At 34.6% G+C, this 17,807-nt stretch overlaps 1 protein-coding gene and 1 long non-coding RNA gene across 2 annotated transcripts in view; both read left to right on the forward strand.

Moving 5' to 3' along the window:
• Nucleotides 1-1,264: 1,264 nt before the first annotated feature.
• Nucleotides 1,265-8,665, forward strand: LOC144441222 (uncharacterized). The gene is made up of 7 exons (XR_013481232.1): nucleotides 1,265-1,296; nucleotides 1,655-1,762; nucleotides 3,488-3,541; nucleotides 3,911-3,964; nucleotides 5,920-6,018; nucleotides 8,125-8,169; nucleotides 8,607-8,665. It is a non-coding gene; the product is annotated as an uncharacterized LOC144441222 (long non-coding RNA).
• A 1,729-nt stretch (nucleotides 8,666-10,394) lies between these two features.
• Nucleotides 10,395-17,807, forward strand: part of LOC144440762 (uncharacterized) — a 66,058-nt gene continuing 58,645 nt past the window's right edge. The window contains exons 1-2 of the mRNA XM_078130140.1: nucleotides 10,395-10,476; nucleotides 11,005-11,103. Coding sequence (XP_077986266.1) covers nucleotides 11,017-11,103 — 87 coding nt within the window. The 5' untranslated portion in view covers nucleotides 10,395-10,476; nucleotides 11,005-11,016. The remainder of the gene's footprint in view (nucleotides 10,477-11,004; nucleotides 11,104-17,807) is intronic.

Here is a 17,807-nt window from a genome sequence, read left to right on the forward strand (position 1 = left end):
CAGTTCTTACAATGCCAGAACGTACAGTGTAATGTCATAGAAGGAATGTATTGACATGACCATTATACTAGACTTATATGTAGTCTAGTTTTATCAAAGTATTTTGTGAGTATTTTCACATTAAGTGAAAACACTTATGAATCCAGCTATGCCAGTAAAAGTAAAGTTAATTCAGAGCTAGAATGAAAACATAGATCTGGAAAATAGTAAAGTTATTTCAGAGCTAGAATGAAAGTTCATGAACTTTGAGTTCATAATTACAAATGAAAATTGATATTCACAGAGTGAAATTAAACACTTTATGGCAGTCAATCACAAATTGATAATTTATCCATCTTTCAACCGTTTTCATAAGAAGTGTCATAAAAGACCACCCCAATATAAGGTAACAGAAGATCTGAAATCACATGATAGTACATGAAGTCAACAAAATATGTAACTAAGACAATCACATGATAATACATGAAGTCAACAAAATATGTAACTAAGACAATCACATGATAATACATGAAGTCAACAAAATATGTAACTAAGACAATCACATGATAGTACATGAAGTCAACAAAATATGTAACTAAGACAATCACATGATAGTACATGAAGTCAACAAAATATGTAACTAAGACAATCACATGATAGTACATGAAGTCAACAAAATATGTAACTAAGACAATCACATGATAGTACATGAAGTCAACAAAATGTGTAACTAAGACAATCACATGATAGTACATGAAGTCAAGAAAATGTGTAAGTAGGACAATTTTGTGAATATTTAAACTTACATCATTGGAAATAATCTTGCAGTAAAATGTTTTGACTGATGAATACAATGCAACCAACTTTTGTCATGAAACATTGGAGAATACAAAAAGTTCACCAAGTGAGGCTACAAAAGTATTCAATTATCATGGCCTTGATTACTTTCAGCCCAATAGATGCTACAAAACAACATTCCTATTGGCCAAACTATTTAATATTTTTGTCATTTCCTACAACTAATATTGGTGTAATTCCACCAATGAGAATAACTAAGAGATGGCATGTTATGACATGAAAATCAGGTACTAAGGATTTGGAATTGAGGAAAATATACTACTAACAGTTCAACATTGTTACATTAAACAAACTACACTAGTCTTGAGGGGAATTTAAATGTTGGTTTCTATTTTTTTGCCATTATCACAGTCTCTAAAAGGTACACCAGGTCCAAGAGGATTACCAGGTGAACCAGGACCAAGAGGACCTCTAGGAAAACCAGGTCCACCAGGATCTAAAGGCCCACAAGGAAAACAAGTAATGTGAACATTGTAATATCTGAATGAAAACAAGTAATGTGAACGTTGTTATATCTGAATGAAAGCTGCATTATAGGGGTCCAAGGACTAATGATTATAGTGATTGCAATTATTATACCTTAGTGCATGTTTAGTAATATTGGTGAATTGAAAATCGAAACAACATTATAAAATATTGCTAGTTTGTGCTACTGCCATTTTAAAATGTTTTACAGCAAACAGGATAAAGTATTTCTTGCCATATCTTTCTAGAAATGTGTACTTCTGGGTAAATAGCCTAGCCTTATTTTTCTGTAATAGCCTACAAGTTTGGGATTGAGGAGAGTTTTATTTTTTGTGTTGATTGAATTTAGCAGGGTCCTGAAGGTCCTCCAGGTAATCCAGGAAGGAAGGGAGAAACAGGCATTATGGGAAAAAGTGGCAAAGATGGATTGCCCGGATTTAATGGAATCAAAGGAAGAAAAGTATGTAGTCACCAGATTTAAACTGAATGGCTTCCGTAAGGACAAAGTTTTGAGATTGTCGTTCCTACAGACAATTTTTTGTTGGAATACAACAGAACGTGTGCAATAAGTTATTTTTTCTCATTGATTGCTATTTGCCCATTGCTATTAGTGATCTCCTGGTCAACCACAACATGTAACATGAAGCTTTATAGAATGTTGTAGCATAGCACTCATCGTAGAAAGAGATTTATTAAAAGGCCAAAAAAAAAAATAGTTTCTGGTCAGCGCCCATCACTTAAGTATCCTCTTTCCTCATTATTTTTTTCTTCAGTTCTGTAAGCCAATTCAGTCTGCAGATGAAAGGGAAAACACAAAAGTAACTCTCCCTACATTAATATGCCACTTCAATGAAAACAACTGCAGAACTAATCATGAACTAGCCCATGACATGCCCAACATACACACTTGCTGTAAAGTACTAAATATAAAGAACAGTACCTGCAATGATAAGTAGATTGATTAACATTTGTTGAGAATGTAAAAAAAAATAATCGCATCATCGCACCACTTTAGACAACATTTCCTGACGAGAAACTGTTTTCCTTTTTACATACATACATACATACATACATACATACATACATACATACATACAGACATACATACATACATACATACATACATACATACAGACATACATACATACATACATACATACATTCATAACCTATAGTTTTGGCACAATAAGAACACGACCTATATTTTTGGCATAATGACAACGCTTCGTGTTGTAATATTACATGGAAAGTAATCTATTTGTTCTCGATCGATTAAAGAAAATGGCGTCCATCACAATGCTGTACGTACATGTACCGTTGTACGTATGTGTGTGACCTTGCACTGTGGACGAAAATGGCGATTGATTTGATTTGTAACGTTCAAACGTTGAAGTTGTTCATGTTACATGTAGTTGCAAGTAACACTATAAATAATATGTACGAGTACTTACCAAATGCTCAAAATATGATGGAGATCTCCATCATGCTGTGCTAAAAACTCGTTCGATATCTTCACTTGCACAACAACGACTGTTGAGGGCGTCCTTTAATGTCCATTACGATCTTGTGGACAATGTACCGAAAATATACCAATATCTTATTAAAACTAAAAGCTACATTAGTAATATTTTCAGGACAGGTGCGCTTTGGTATCGCAAATGTGTGGACCAAGTTATAATGAATTTGAAGCGTGCATTCTTGAGATATAGCCTAATTACCGAAAATCATTAATTACGTAAATTGCTCATTAATATTCACAGGATTTTTACCAAAACCTAATCAAGTCTTGCCATTACTCTACGGAATACGTCTTCAAAATTTTGTTTGAATTGAGCAAGCCGTTATGGAGAAAACGATGACACAGACAGAAAAAATGAAACAATATCAGCCTAGAACTGCAGTGTTATTGTATGTTAAGTTGCTATAAGAAAATATTCATTACACCTGAGATATTTGATTATTAATAGAGCTATTCTTGAATGTTACAGTTACTGTAGCTTTTTACAGTGTGTCACTCTCTTTCTATAAGTAACTCTCATGTAGTGTGCTCATAGTTATTTTTTACCTTCACCTAAGAAAAGCTTGTTAATGAATTTTTATTCAAAATATTGGTGATTTTAGTTGTTGCTATGTTTGATCATTTATTCACCTTGTTCATATTTCCCATGCTATCAATTTGTGATAGGGAGAAAGAGGACTCAAAGGTTCTGATGGTGCCCAAGGTGATAAAGGTGATCCTGTAAGTCAAAACATATCCTGTACTATATTAGCTGTGTTTAGAGGTTTGGATGGAGAGGGTGGGGTATGTTGGGGGTTGATGGGGATGTTTGTGTTTAGAGGTTTGGGTGGAGAGGGTTGGGGGTTGGTTGGGATCTATATATCATGTCTTTGTACAGGTATATAATAGCTGAAAGGTGCAAACAATTACTGTGTGGCGATCAGCAAATAAATTTCCAGCTAAGAAAATTCTAAAACATGGAAAAAAGTCTGAAACATCAATACTTCTATTGAAATGTTTAAATATTGACTTAATGTTTAAATAACCTCCCAACAAATGTAATTTGTATGTCAGATATTGATTAATACTCACTTTGTTTCCTACTTTGAGGGTCTTCTTGGATCGCTTGGTTGGCCTGGCTTCAGAGGACCTAAAGGCATTGAGGTAATTTATTATAAACATTAATTGCATTCATATGATAAGTTAAACATAGTTTATTTGAAACACATATTCCCATTGCTCCACACACACATGTATATATGCCCATGCTACACACACACACACACACACACACACACACACACACACACACACACACACACACACACACACACACACATAATATACCCCCATACACGTACATATATGCCCATGCGCTATACACTCGCATGCTCCACATACACACATATTATGCCCATGCTCCACATACACACATTATGCCCATTGCATGCTCCACACACATATTATGCCCATGCTCCACATACACACATTATGCCCATTACATGCTCCACACACACATATTATGCCCATGCTCCACATGCACACATTATGCCCATTGCATGCTCCACATACACACATATATGCCCATGCTCCACATAAACATATACCGGTATGCCCATGCTCCACATACACACATATACCAGTATGCCCCCCCCCCCATACACACACACATATATGCCCATGCTCCACATACACATATAACCCCCACCACACATACACACACACACTCACATACACACATGCACACACACATATTGACTGACGCAAACACATTATATGCGACACAAACACACATATATATGCCTCACATAAACACACACACACAAATACTAGCTGACAGACACAACACATAATTATATGCCTCACATAAACACACACACACAAATACTAGCTGACAGACACAACACATAATTATATGCCTCACATAAACACACACACACAAATACTAGCTGACAGACACAACACATAATTATATGCCACACATAAACACACACACACAAATACTAGCTGACAGACACAACACATAATTATATGCCACACATAAACACACACACACAAATACTAGCTGACAGACACAACACATAATTATATGCCTCACATAAACACACACACACAAATACTAGCTGACAGACACAACACATAATTATATGCCACACATAAACACACACACACAAATACTAGCTGACAGACACAACACATAATTATATGCCACACATAAACACACACACACAAATACTAGCTGACAGACACAACACATAATTATATGCCACACATAAACACACACACACAAATACTAGCTGACAGACACAACACATAATTATATGCCTCACATAAACACACACACACAAATACTAGCTGACAGACACAAACACACATAAATGGCTCACACACAAACACACACCAACAATTACGACAAACGTACATCTAACTTGTCTCAGTAGTGTACTTTCAGTCTCATTTTATTACAAATTTATTGGCACAACTTTGATAAATTATTGTGATAACCTTTATAGTATACATTGTCAAACTTATTAAAAGTTTCTAATCACAGGTGTATGAATCTATAAGGTCAAAACCAATATTGTAAAGTTCAGTGATTGTTTGATATGCATGTCTTAGTGAAGTGTTGACAAGCATGATACAAAATATCACATTGCAATCACAATGTAAGCTCTCATCCAGCCCAAGTTCCAACCATCTCATCAAAATTGACTTATTTACATGACACCAAAGTTCACTAGCAGAAAATGTATTATGTAAATCTTATAAATTTCTGCTCAGATCAGAAACAAAACTATGTTTGAGCTTGCCTAGTTACTGGCAATTAGTCTTGTACATGCAAACATATTAAACTACTAGTTTCAGAGAGAGAGAGAGAGAGAGAGAGAGAGAGAGAGAGAGAGAGAGAGAGAGAGAGAGAGAGAGAGAGAGAGAGAGAGAGAGAGAGAGAGAGAGAGAGAGAGAGAGAGAGAGAGAGAGAGAGAGAGAGAGAGAGAGAGAGAGAGAGAGAGAGAGAGAGGGGGGGGGGAGGGGGAGAGGGAGGGAGAGGGAGAGGGAGAGAGAGGGAGGGCTTGAACAGTAATGTATAATATACAATGTTGCAAATTGTGAATTAATAGGGTAGTGAAGGAGACCGTGGTAAGCATGGACGTGTAGGTAGACCAGGACTTCAAGGAATACCTGGAAAACGAGGAAGAGTGGGTGAACCAGGAAAACCAGTAAGTCAGATAAGAATTTTAATCACTGTAAAGTAATATGAAAATTGTCATTTTCATAATCAATCAATTGTTTATTCAGTATTGTTGGCCACCGGCCAAAAAATACAAACTTTAAATATACAAAAATGAACGGATCACCAGAAAATATCAGGCTGTCTGAGTCTCAGAGTTTCTAGTATTATCTTTTCTAAGTTTAGTAGCATAAAATATATATCTACTAAGTTTTCTGAGAGTGTCAACCTTTCGAGACGACAGAAGTAATACAAATTTGTGGTGCAGTGGGGGGTTATAAAAGTAATTGGCAATATATTTTGACCTTATACAAGTATAAAATGGGCATACAAGTAAAAAGTGGAATTCATCCTCTATTTCACAAAGTCTCTCTACTCTTGGAGTATCATTCCAACGACCAGTTTCGATTTTCAAATTATGTGTTGAGGTTCTAAATCTACAAAGCATCAGTTTGAATATTGGTTTATCAAGAGAGGTTAAATAAGCATAACAATCAAGTTTTCTAGACGTATTCATACTTTCAGACCATAATTGTGTATCAATATCAATACATCTCTGTTTAAATATTTTTAGGAATCTCAATTCATCACCAACACCTTGTTGATCCCATATCTCCCCAAAGCCATAGCTTTGGAGTAAATGTCTGACATCTCTAGCCCAAAAATTATATTTAACTATGTCAATTTTACTTAAATGAAATTTGTAAAATCTACTTACAAGTCTTTCCTCATCCATTTTCAAAATCCTCAACCAATATTTAACAATTCTACAGTATCTATAAACCTTTAAGGTAACTCTTCCCAATTCTCCTCTTATGGCAACGATGGGGGTTTTGTTATACAATTGCAGGATGTAACGTAACATCTTGTTGTGAGTCTTTTCAGTATCTTCAGCAGGATGGAAACCCCACACTTCAGAGCCATAAAGGAGAATTGGCAGAATTTTACAATCAAAAATGTTCAAGGTGACATTCGCGGGTATAGTACTATATCTATGTACCGGTAGATTACGTATCAAAAACTGTATATAGCTCTATTTGCTTGTTCACTTAAAGCCTTTTGGGCTTGGAACCATTTGCCAGTCCACGAAAACATTATACCAAGATAGCTTTGGAAAGAGACTACCTTTACTCGTTGACCATTGTACAACCACTTTTCATATTTTCTTAGACTTCCACCCCTTCTAAATACAATAATTTTGGTTTTATCGATATTAACCGTTAGTTTCCATTTACAACAATATTCATGCAAATTGTTTAATGAACGTTGTAAACCTATCTTAGAAGTACTAACAAATGTGAGATTATCGGCAAAAAGGAGGTAAGTAAGCTTAATTAGGCCAATTTGCGCACCAGAGAATTGATGTGTATTGCTTAGGTACTCCCCTAAGTCGTTTACAAAGATACTGAATAAGAGTGGAGATAGTATAGAGCCTTGTTGGACACCGAAGCTACATGTAAAGTGTACAGGAGTGGCAGGAGTGGCTAGTGATTACTCCAAACTAAGGCAAAATGGTAAGATATGGACACACAATATCAATGCTCAAACTGGGTTTAAGATTGAAAACTGGTCTTTTTACTGCACGTCTTCACTGCGCAGGTAAAAGAATGTCTTTCCTCATTAGGAACAAAGACACAAAATAACTTGCCCAGAGAAATATGGTATGGTGTCAAAATTTCATAAAATACATGAATGAAAAATTCCTTGACATCGAATGAAAAAACAGGTCGTGTAGGATAATTAATTACTGGTTATGTCTGCACAACACAATTGAATAAAAAAAATTGTTTGATTTTTAGCAAAAGTGCATCAATTTTTAGTTATCCTAACTTTTCACCTAATTCTGGGACCCCAATCTTCAGTACATATATTCAAATTTTTTATGATTTATAAAGTATAAATAAGAAAATGAGGGTAGAACTTGTACTATATAACTACCTTAAGCTATTGAAGATTTAAATTGAGAATAGAATAAAGCAGGAATAAATCACTAGCCATTTGATTGGACCTTTACAGTGTTGTGGTTTCATTTCAGTCAATATTTCAAAGGTTGTATTTTAGCTTTTATACATAACTGTATGTTTTTGTGTTATAGGGTCCTCAAGGAAAGCTTGGAAAACCTGGAATAAAAGGAACAGTTGTGAGTTTAAATTTTTGAAGTAAAACTGTTGTATGACATTACAAGAGAAAGTATATTTACTGAAGGATAGATGTCTTTCACTCCTAGCTTGTTGTGCTTGTAGTGAGTTATCTGACATACAACTTCCCAGTTCACTGTGATGGCAACTGCCAGCCAACCATTCTAGCATATTTGAACCATATTAACAGCATTCCTTGCCCAGGGGCAATGCATGATGTTTCGTCAAGGAAGCACCAATGAGAAAGCTGTGGATGCAGTCAGTCATTGTAAGAGTTGTAGGAAAGAGTACATGCTTTAGAATTGCTCTTATTTAGTCTACATGTGCTACCAATTACTACTAGTTAATGAAGAGAGCACTTGTTATTAAAGAAAGTAATTATCCTTTGAAAGATTGAATTTGATATACTAACACTGACTAATTACCTTTGTTTATATAGGGTCTACCTGGACCACATGGTCCTCCCGGTATGAACGGTATTCATGGGCAACCAGGTGACAATGGAACAATGCCAGGTCCAAGAGGCCAACCAGGTAGAAAGGTAAGATGTACATGTATTATAAAATGTGTGACTCACAGAGACCTTGAATTTACAATTTATAATTTATATAATTGTATTCAGTAAAATTTATAAGCGATAAAAAGTATTGTTTATAAATAGAAAATGTCTTGTACCAGTGATATGCCTTTGGAAGATTGACAAGTCCTCTCTCTCTTAAAGGGCTATGTTTCAATCCTGGGTCATCACATTAAAGTATTGTCTTAATAAAGATTCCATATAGGATTATTTTATTCTGGCCCAACTTTTTCAATAGCTCTGCAAAACAACTTCTTTTCACATCAAACAACAATATTTTGGTTTGTGTCAATCTTAATAAACTGAAGCCTCAATTACTAGAGTCATATTTTATTGATCAAACTAAACAGTAATGATTTCAGCTCCTGCCTGATGTGGGCTCTCTTTTCTTCTTTCCCATACTAAATATCAGAAATAACAGACAAAACAAATGTAAAATAAAAAAATAAATTACAAAAGGTCAATGTTGTGTTCTATTTTCAAGGGTTATCCGGGAATGCCAGGTCGTCGAGGGTTACCAGGACAACCGGGATTAACTGTAAGTTGTACATTTATTTAGTCACATGTAAGCTATGTTTTATGTATTTATACCAAAATTACAGGAGTTGTTATTTTTAAACACCAAAAAAAACCGTAAGAGTCCAAATTATTTTCAATCCTTACAATTATATGTACCATACACCCATTTTTAGAAGTCACTAAGAAAATATGTATTGAGCCATACAATGCCATGTTTGGCCATATGTTCCTTGATGCCACACACACAACCAAAGAATATTCATGCTGTGAAACACTCCATAATAACTGTCCTCTTGAAAGATATTATATATGACATTTTGAAAGCCAGTGTGTTTTATTTATACATACAAAGTATGACAGTTGAACTTTTACAAAACTCTTAGTTGAAAAAATATGAGAACTGACTTTTTGATGAACGCATTGAGCGTGAAACTTGGAGTTACAACTTAGCACCTCAAGTTCCAACCAACTCACTTTGATTAGACAATATTATATATATATATATATATATATATAAATTCTAACTTTAAATTCTCCAATCATAATAAAAAATGAGAATCCTACCTAAATGCATCGCCAATATTTTATCATCTTAGGCATGGCGTAAATGTCAACATTATTAGCCCGTTTGCTTTGTTATCGTCTGCTGGAATGTACGTAATTCCGGTTCTACATTATATGTTATTCTATTCGTCAATCAATACCAACGCCTGCTGACTATGGAACTTTTAGTAAACCAAGCAACAATAGGTTTTGGAAAAAAATTTAAGTTGCGCATTGATACAGAGTGTGAGATTGATTTGTTCTCACACTGGCTGTCCCACACTCTCAGCTTGCAGGAATGTGAGAAATATTATTCTCCTCAATGATATGCACCAGAACTTATTCTAGACTAAAGTTTAAAGTCAGGGCTCAGAATTAACTGTTAGGCTTGGTATAGTCAGTTTTAGCCAAGTGAACTGTTTCTCTTACAATTTTCTATTGATTTCCATTGGTCTAACAGACTTGATAGTCTAGATATGATGTTTCATAGTTCCGCTGCCCTGGAGTACAGCTAATTTTGAGTTGTGACAATCAATTGTCAAATTGTTTTATTGTACATGTAGGGTCTTCCAGGTATGGATGGTATTATGGGTGACAAAGGATCGACAGGTTGGCCTGGTCCATCTGGTCCACGTGGCTACACTGGAGAAGCAGGACCCAAGGTAGGAAGGTCTGTTGATATTTCTTCTTCTTTCTCTCCATCATTCAACACCTTGCTGATACATTATCTTATTGGCTATGAGAGGTCAAAGTTGAAAGGTCAAACTTAAGGCACAACTGTATATTGTGGTATCAAATACGTGAGAGTGTGTAAATTCAGCCCTTTGAGTTGTTATCACTTGCTTTCACTTGATATATTTTGTATTATCTTGTAATCAAACTCTGTAAAGTATACAAGATAAAGGCCCAGTTCTGCAGACGATTAAAACAGATCAAATAGTCCCAATAAGTTTCTTCAAATTCAGAGATTTTTCATTCAGTAGATAGTTCAACACTGCTTCTGTTTCTTTTTGGTGGAGTGTCAGCCTTCTTTGTCTGTCCCACTATCAGGAAATGTAATATTGGAGGTCTAAGGGGATTCAAAAGAAATCAAATGACAGTGAAACTTGTAATGTTGCACTTAATAGTTTTGATGTATTACTGTTAGCAGTGGATTGTACAATAACAGTGTACATGTATATGGCTATTTCATTAATAGGGAAAACAAGGTATGAGTGGAATTCATGGAATTCATGGAATGTCGGGACAACTTGGAAACCAAGGATTTAAAGGAGAAGAAGGACTGCCAGGTTTAATGGTAAGTTTTGTATTGTCTATTACAGCCCCCAATATAGGCATTTGTGTAAAAGGATCAGATAGTCTGGATGCCAACTGTAGTATACCACAGTGAATGAAGGTATGAATCGTAAAGTACTGTATAGACTAGTAGCAGCTAGGATACAACATATACAAATATACACACACTTGAACACGTCTGTACTTAGTAAACACATGACTAGAAGTACTTTTATTATGGATTGCATCCTTCTATATGCTGTGGTCAAGTGTACACGTAAGAGGATTCCTTAGATTTTCCAGCACCTTCAAATCCAGTGTTTAATTGTCCACAACTTCTAAAAATGACATTCTCATAACAGATATCTCTAGAAAACTCTCAAATCAGTTCTATTACATGGTAAGTGAATTGTTTGTACAATGGGAATTTGGATTTTCATTCAGTTAGATCACATAAGTTCATATCTTTTCAGTGATTTTGAGAAGAAATAGTTGTAATAAATGAAATAAAGTGGGTGAATAAAAGCTTATCTCTAAACATGTAGCACAGAAATACACACATAGAAGTATAGAACAGTGTTTCCTCTGGGTCAAAACATTTACTAGCAATTTTGGCTAATTTGCTTCAAAATTTATTAGCCAAACCAGACTTTCAATTAGCCAAACTTTTGCGATAAAAATGAACCTATATAAATAAAGACAATGACACAAAATTGTATGTTTTTACTTTGTTTATTTACATGCATTTTTCATGTCATGTTGGCAAACGTACGGTTCTCATCTTTGCTTCGAAGTTATAGCACCAAACATCGAGGTTTTAATCAGGTCTCATTGTAACTATTTTCTAAATCGCAATGTGCAGTGTGACCTGTGAAATTTGAATATGACCCATCGTATGCATAACGTTTCAACAGTTTCATGTGCCCCCTGACCATTACGCGATGTTACCATTACTTATCCACTTGATTGGTTAAGTTACTTATTAACAGATGTGGTGAGAAAGGGTTTCCATCGATAGCACGGCCATTACGGTGAAGCATCTTCCCTCACGAGTGAAACGATGATCAAATGGACCAGATCGTTGGACAGTCTATGCTGAAAACTTCACTTAGATAAATTCAAACTGCCACGTCACCATTTCATTCTCACTAAAAATGAAACTTTTTAGCTCTGCTGTTAGCGAAAGCTGAAAGCGTAGCTTTAGGTATAGGTTGGTATTGAGGTATAGAGAGTAGAGTGAATCATAGGTGTCCGTCAAACTTTTATATTTTCACTATCTACTCCGAAAGTGACAGTCGGAATTCTTCGATATTTGGTGTGCATGTTCCCTGGGGGGAGGCTATTCAGATTTGTTCATGCCAAGTTGATCTGTGCCATTTTCAATTTTTTATGATTTTTTTTCCAAAAATGACATTTTTATCAACTCCTCTTTTACTTCAAGTCAGATTGCTTTGATATCTGGTGTGTTGATGCACAGAGGGTGGCTTACTTAGATTTGTTAATTTCAAGTCAGTACGTCTTCTCTTCTATTTTTTATGATTTTTTTTTTGTAATTTGACAAAAAAATGGATATGTTAATGAGCATTATGACCGACGCCATATTGGAAATCAGTCCGCCAGACTTTAGGTAAAGTGCAACTTTTCAAAGGACAGTATTGACGTCAAACAAGCAATGTAATATGTTCTATAGTCTTAATTCTACGCATTGTGCGCCCAAATGACAAATATTTGTTCGAAAAAGGGTTGTAAACTTCAATCCAAATTCTCCACCCCTCCTACAGAATGGTTCATTCCAGTATATGCACCTCATGATCAAGTGAGAGGTTACTAAAATGCCCATTGCAGGTAGTCCGACGGGATAGTGTCTTTTCGATAGGTATATTAGGGAGCTCAGAATTCAAACCACCGGCTATATGAATTTACGGTCATAGTAAAATTCATTTGATTTTTAATTTCTAATTTTGACCATTTAAACTAATAGTTTGGAAACGGGGTAGATTTTCTATGATTCCGTGTCATAAAAGCTTATCATGTGTTGTGTAGTATTCGAAAAGCACACCCGTTGGGAAAGTCACCCAACAGGCGATCTCGCGCCATTGCTGTACTACGTGGCACTTTATTCTGGCGGGGTGTCTCTTGAAAACGGGAATAGCGAAGGGTGAGCCAATCAAGTGAGACCTTTCAAATGTAGCTAATATTATAGCCAATAAAATTAGTTGTACGATGATATGTGTATAATAAGGGTAAGACTGGCCTCTACACTGTAACAAGTAAATTAGTAAAGTTGAAATCTTTGTCGCACGATTTCGTATTTATGTACGGATGCGTAGTCTTTCTAAACAGTAATTTTTAGATCAGTTAGTATTTAAACTACGTTTCTGAGTTAATTATTCGGTAGGTTATTGACGAGCTCCCTTTGTAAAAATGCTGTACAAATTGGATGTCCGGGCCCGGCCACGTTCAACGGAACTAAGTGAAGCTCAATCATAATGGTGGCTGTCAAAATCGAAGACGCAATTTGACCGTATTGTTATTTCAGTGAGTTTATTCAGCAAGAAAACAATGTGTTCTATGTTTTTGTACTTCCTACATGATGTGATGATCGGTTTTTTTACCGGTACAACTTACAGCCTACAATGAAACTGCTAATTTGGCTAGTAATACTGACACGATTCCGTGTTCCGTGTTCATGTTTTGGGGCACATTTCTAAATACACGAAACCAGTTATTGAATGTGTAGTGGATATTGATATTCAGTTTGAAAAATTAAAATCCTGAACTTTATTTTGCGAACGGTTTTGTCATTTCTTAGTAATTATAGGACCGACTGTATCACGTTTAACGTTTATGTCAACCCGGAAGTACATAGACATGAAAATAGACGAAGTGGCTTGTACATGTAATTAGTAACAAAATTTTGCTGTAACTGCTGATAACCTTCAAATTTATTTATTTTTATGTTGTAAATACATTCTAATATGCACTAAGGACAACACTATAAAGACTTGCTCTATGGGAAGGTAATTTTTTGTCTTTTAAAAATGCAATAGTTAGATCAATGTGTACCAGAAATGTTATGTAGTATTTAAGCTAGAAATAAGACCACATAATATCTTATTACTCCCCCCCCCCCCCATTAAGACAAACTACTCACATAAAGCAACAAAAAAAGAGAAGAAGCTCCAAAACATAAAAAAGAGAATAAAATTACAGTAAGGAGTTGATGATGCACACTGTCAAACAACTACAAAGAAATAGACAGTTCAATTACAACACAGGGTTTGAAATAAATATGGGGTTTGGAAAAGTGAATTAGAAGTAGAGCAAAAACTAAGAGAGATGAAGAGCCTAAGTGAACAAGCGAAAGCACTTAAAGATAGGACCACCAAATTTTTTGCAGGACTACTACGTTATCAATTTTACTAGTCCTGTGGGATAGTGACTTTTTTACTCCAGTGTCGAACCCTGAATTGGCTGAGAATGACTCTCTTTCGGGTACTTGGGATTGTCGCCGTACGGAAACTAAGATGGCGATTAATACATTTCAGATGCTGAAAGTTTTACACAACGGAACTTACAAGTTTGTTGGATGGGACGTTTATTTGCATTGCTGATGTAACAATTTTATGATTTGTTTAACTTTTGATGAACGCACAATGTGTACACCTCCTTCTAAATGTAATACAATTTAGTTTAAATTACGGATATTCCACGTTGTGACAAAGAAACCACAAGCATTACGCATAGATTTTCTGGTGCCCTATTCTAAATTGGCTTCGCAAGTTTGGCTATTGTATCAAAAATATTCTCGCCAAATGCAGATTTTATTCACATTTTGCGATTTGGCGAGTGGGCAGCGGAAACACTGTAGAATATTACAGTACAGCATGTATCAACACCAGCTCTATAGTTTTTATGCATGTAGTTGTAGCAGAAAGCAAACATGTTGAGGATTTGTGTGACATGAGGCTTCTAGTTCTACTCTGCAGACAGTGTTTAGTTCTGTGCCACATGTTTAGGGCTTTTCTTTATACACTTCATTCTGATTGACACTCTTGTTTATTACAGGTTTTTATATGGGTCTATATAAAACATAGATTATAGGTTTTTATATGGTCTAACATAGATTACAGGTTTTTATATGGGTCTAACATCATAGATTACAGGTTTTTATCTGGGTCTAACATCATAGATTACAGGTTTTTATCTGGGTCTAACATCATAGATTACAGGTTTTTATATGGGTCTAACATCATAGATTACAGGTTTTTATATGGGTCTAACATCATAGATTACAGGTTTTTATCTGGGTCTAACATCATAGATTACAGGTTTTTATCTGGGTCTAACATCATAGATTACAGGTTTTTATCTGGGTCTAACATAGATTACAGGTTTTTATATGGGTCTAACATCATAGATTACAGGTTTTTATATGGGTCTAACATCATAGATTACAGGTTTTTATCTGGGTCTAACATCATAGATTACAGGTTTTTATCTGGGTCTAACATCATAGATTACAGGTTTTTATATAGGTCTAACATAGATTACAGGTTTTTATATGGGTCTAACATCATAGATTACAGGTTTTTATCTGGGTCTAACATCATAGATTACAGGTTTTTATCTGGGTCTAACATCATAGATTACAGGTTTTTATCTGGGTCTAACATCATAGATTACAGGTTTTTATATGGGTCTAACATCATAGATTACAGGTTTTTATCTGGGTCTAACATCATAGATTACAGGTTTTTATCTGGGTCTAACATCATAGATTACAGGTTTTTATCTGGGTCTAACATCATAGATTACAGGTTTTTATATGGGTCTAACATCATAGATTACAGGTTTTTATATGGGTCTAACATCATAGATTACAGGTTTTTATATGGGTCTAACATCATAGATTATAGGTTTTTATATGGGTCTAACATCATAGATTACAGGTTTTTATATGGGTCTAACATCATAGATTACAGGTTTTTATATAGGTCTAACATAGATTACAGGTTTTTATCTGGGTCTAACATGATAGATTATAGGTTTTTATATAGGTCTAAGATAGATTACAGGTTTTTATCTGGGTCTAACATCATAGATTATAGGTTTTTATATGGGTCTAACATCATAGATTACAGGTTTTTATATGGGTCTAACATAGATTACAGGTTTTTATCTGGGTCTAACATCATAGATTACAGGTTTTTATATAGGTCTAACATCATAGATTACAGGTTTTTATATAGGTCTAACATCATAGATTACAGGTTTTTATATAGGTCTAACATAGATTACAGGTTTTTATATAGGTCTAACATAGATTACAGGTTTTTATATGGATCTAACATCATAGATTACAGGTTTTTATATAGGTCTAACATCATAGATTACAGGTTTTTATATAGGTCTAACATAGATTACAGGTTTTTATATGGGTCTAACATCATAGATTACAGGTTTTTATCTGGGTCTAACATCATAGATTATAGGTTTTTATATGGGTCTAACATCATAGATTACAGGTTTTTATATGGGTCTAACATCATAGGTTACAGGTTTTTATCTGGGTCTAACATCATAGATTACAGGTTTTTATATAGGTCTAACATCATAGATTACAGGTTTTTATATAGGTCTAACATCATAGATTACAGGTTTTTATATAGGTCTAACATAGATTACAGGTTTTTATATAGGTCTAACATAGATTACAGGTTTTTATATGGGTCTAACATCATAGATTACAGGTTTTTATATAGGTCTAACATCATAGATTACAGGTTTTTATATAGGTCTAACATCATAGATTACAGGTTTTTATCTGGGTCTAACATCATAGATTACAGGTTTTTATCTGGGTCTAACATCATAGATTACAGGTTTTTATATGGGTCTAACATCATAGATTACAGGTTTTTATCTGGGTCTAACATCATAGATTACAGGTTTTTATATAGGTCTAACATCATAGATTACAGGTTTTTATATAGGTCTAACATCATAGATTACAGGTTTTTATATAGGTCTAACATAGATTACAGGTTTTTATATAGGTCTAACATAGATTACAGGTTTTTATATGGGTCTAACATCATAGATTACAGGTTTTTATATAGGTCTAACATCATAGATTACAGGTTTTTATATAGGTCTAACATCATAGATTACAGGTTTTTATCTGGGTCTAACATCATAGATTACAGGTTTTTATCTGGGTCTAACATCATAGATTACAGGTTTTTATATGGGTCTAACATCATAGATTACAGGTTTTTATATAGGTCTAACATCATAGATTACAGGTTTTTATATGGGTCTAACATCATAGATTACAGGTTTTTATCTGGGTCTAACATCATAGATTACAGGTTTTTATCTGGGTCTAACATCATAGATTGCAGGTTTTTATCTGGGTCTAACATCATAGATTACAGGTTTTTATATGGGTCTAACATCATAGATTACAGGTTTTTATCTGGGTCTAACATCATAGATTATAGGTTTTTATATGGGTCTAACATCATAGATTACAGGTTTTTATCTGGGTCTAACATCATAGATTACAGGTTTTTATATGGGTCTAACATCATAGATTACAGGTTTTTATCTGGGTCTAACATCATAGATTACAGGTTTTTATATAGGTCTAACATCATAGATTACAGGTTTTTATCTGGGTCTAACATCATAGATTACAGGTTTTTATATAGGTCTAACATC

The sequence above is a fragment of the Glandiceps talaboti genome, chromosome 10 (genome assembly GCF_964340395.1).
Source record: "Glandiceps talaboti chromosome 10, keGlaTala1.1, whole genome shotgun sequence".
NCBI lineage: Eukaryota > Metazoa > Hemichordata > Enteropneusta > Spengelidae > Glandiceps > Glandiceps talaboti.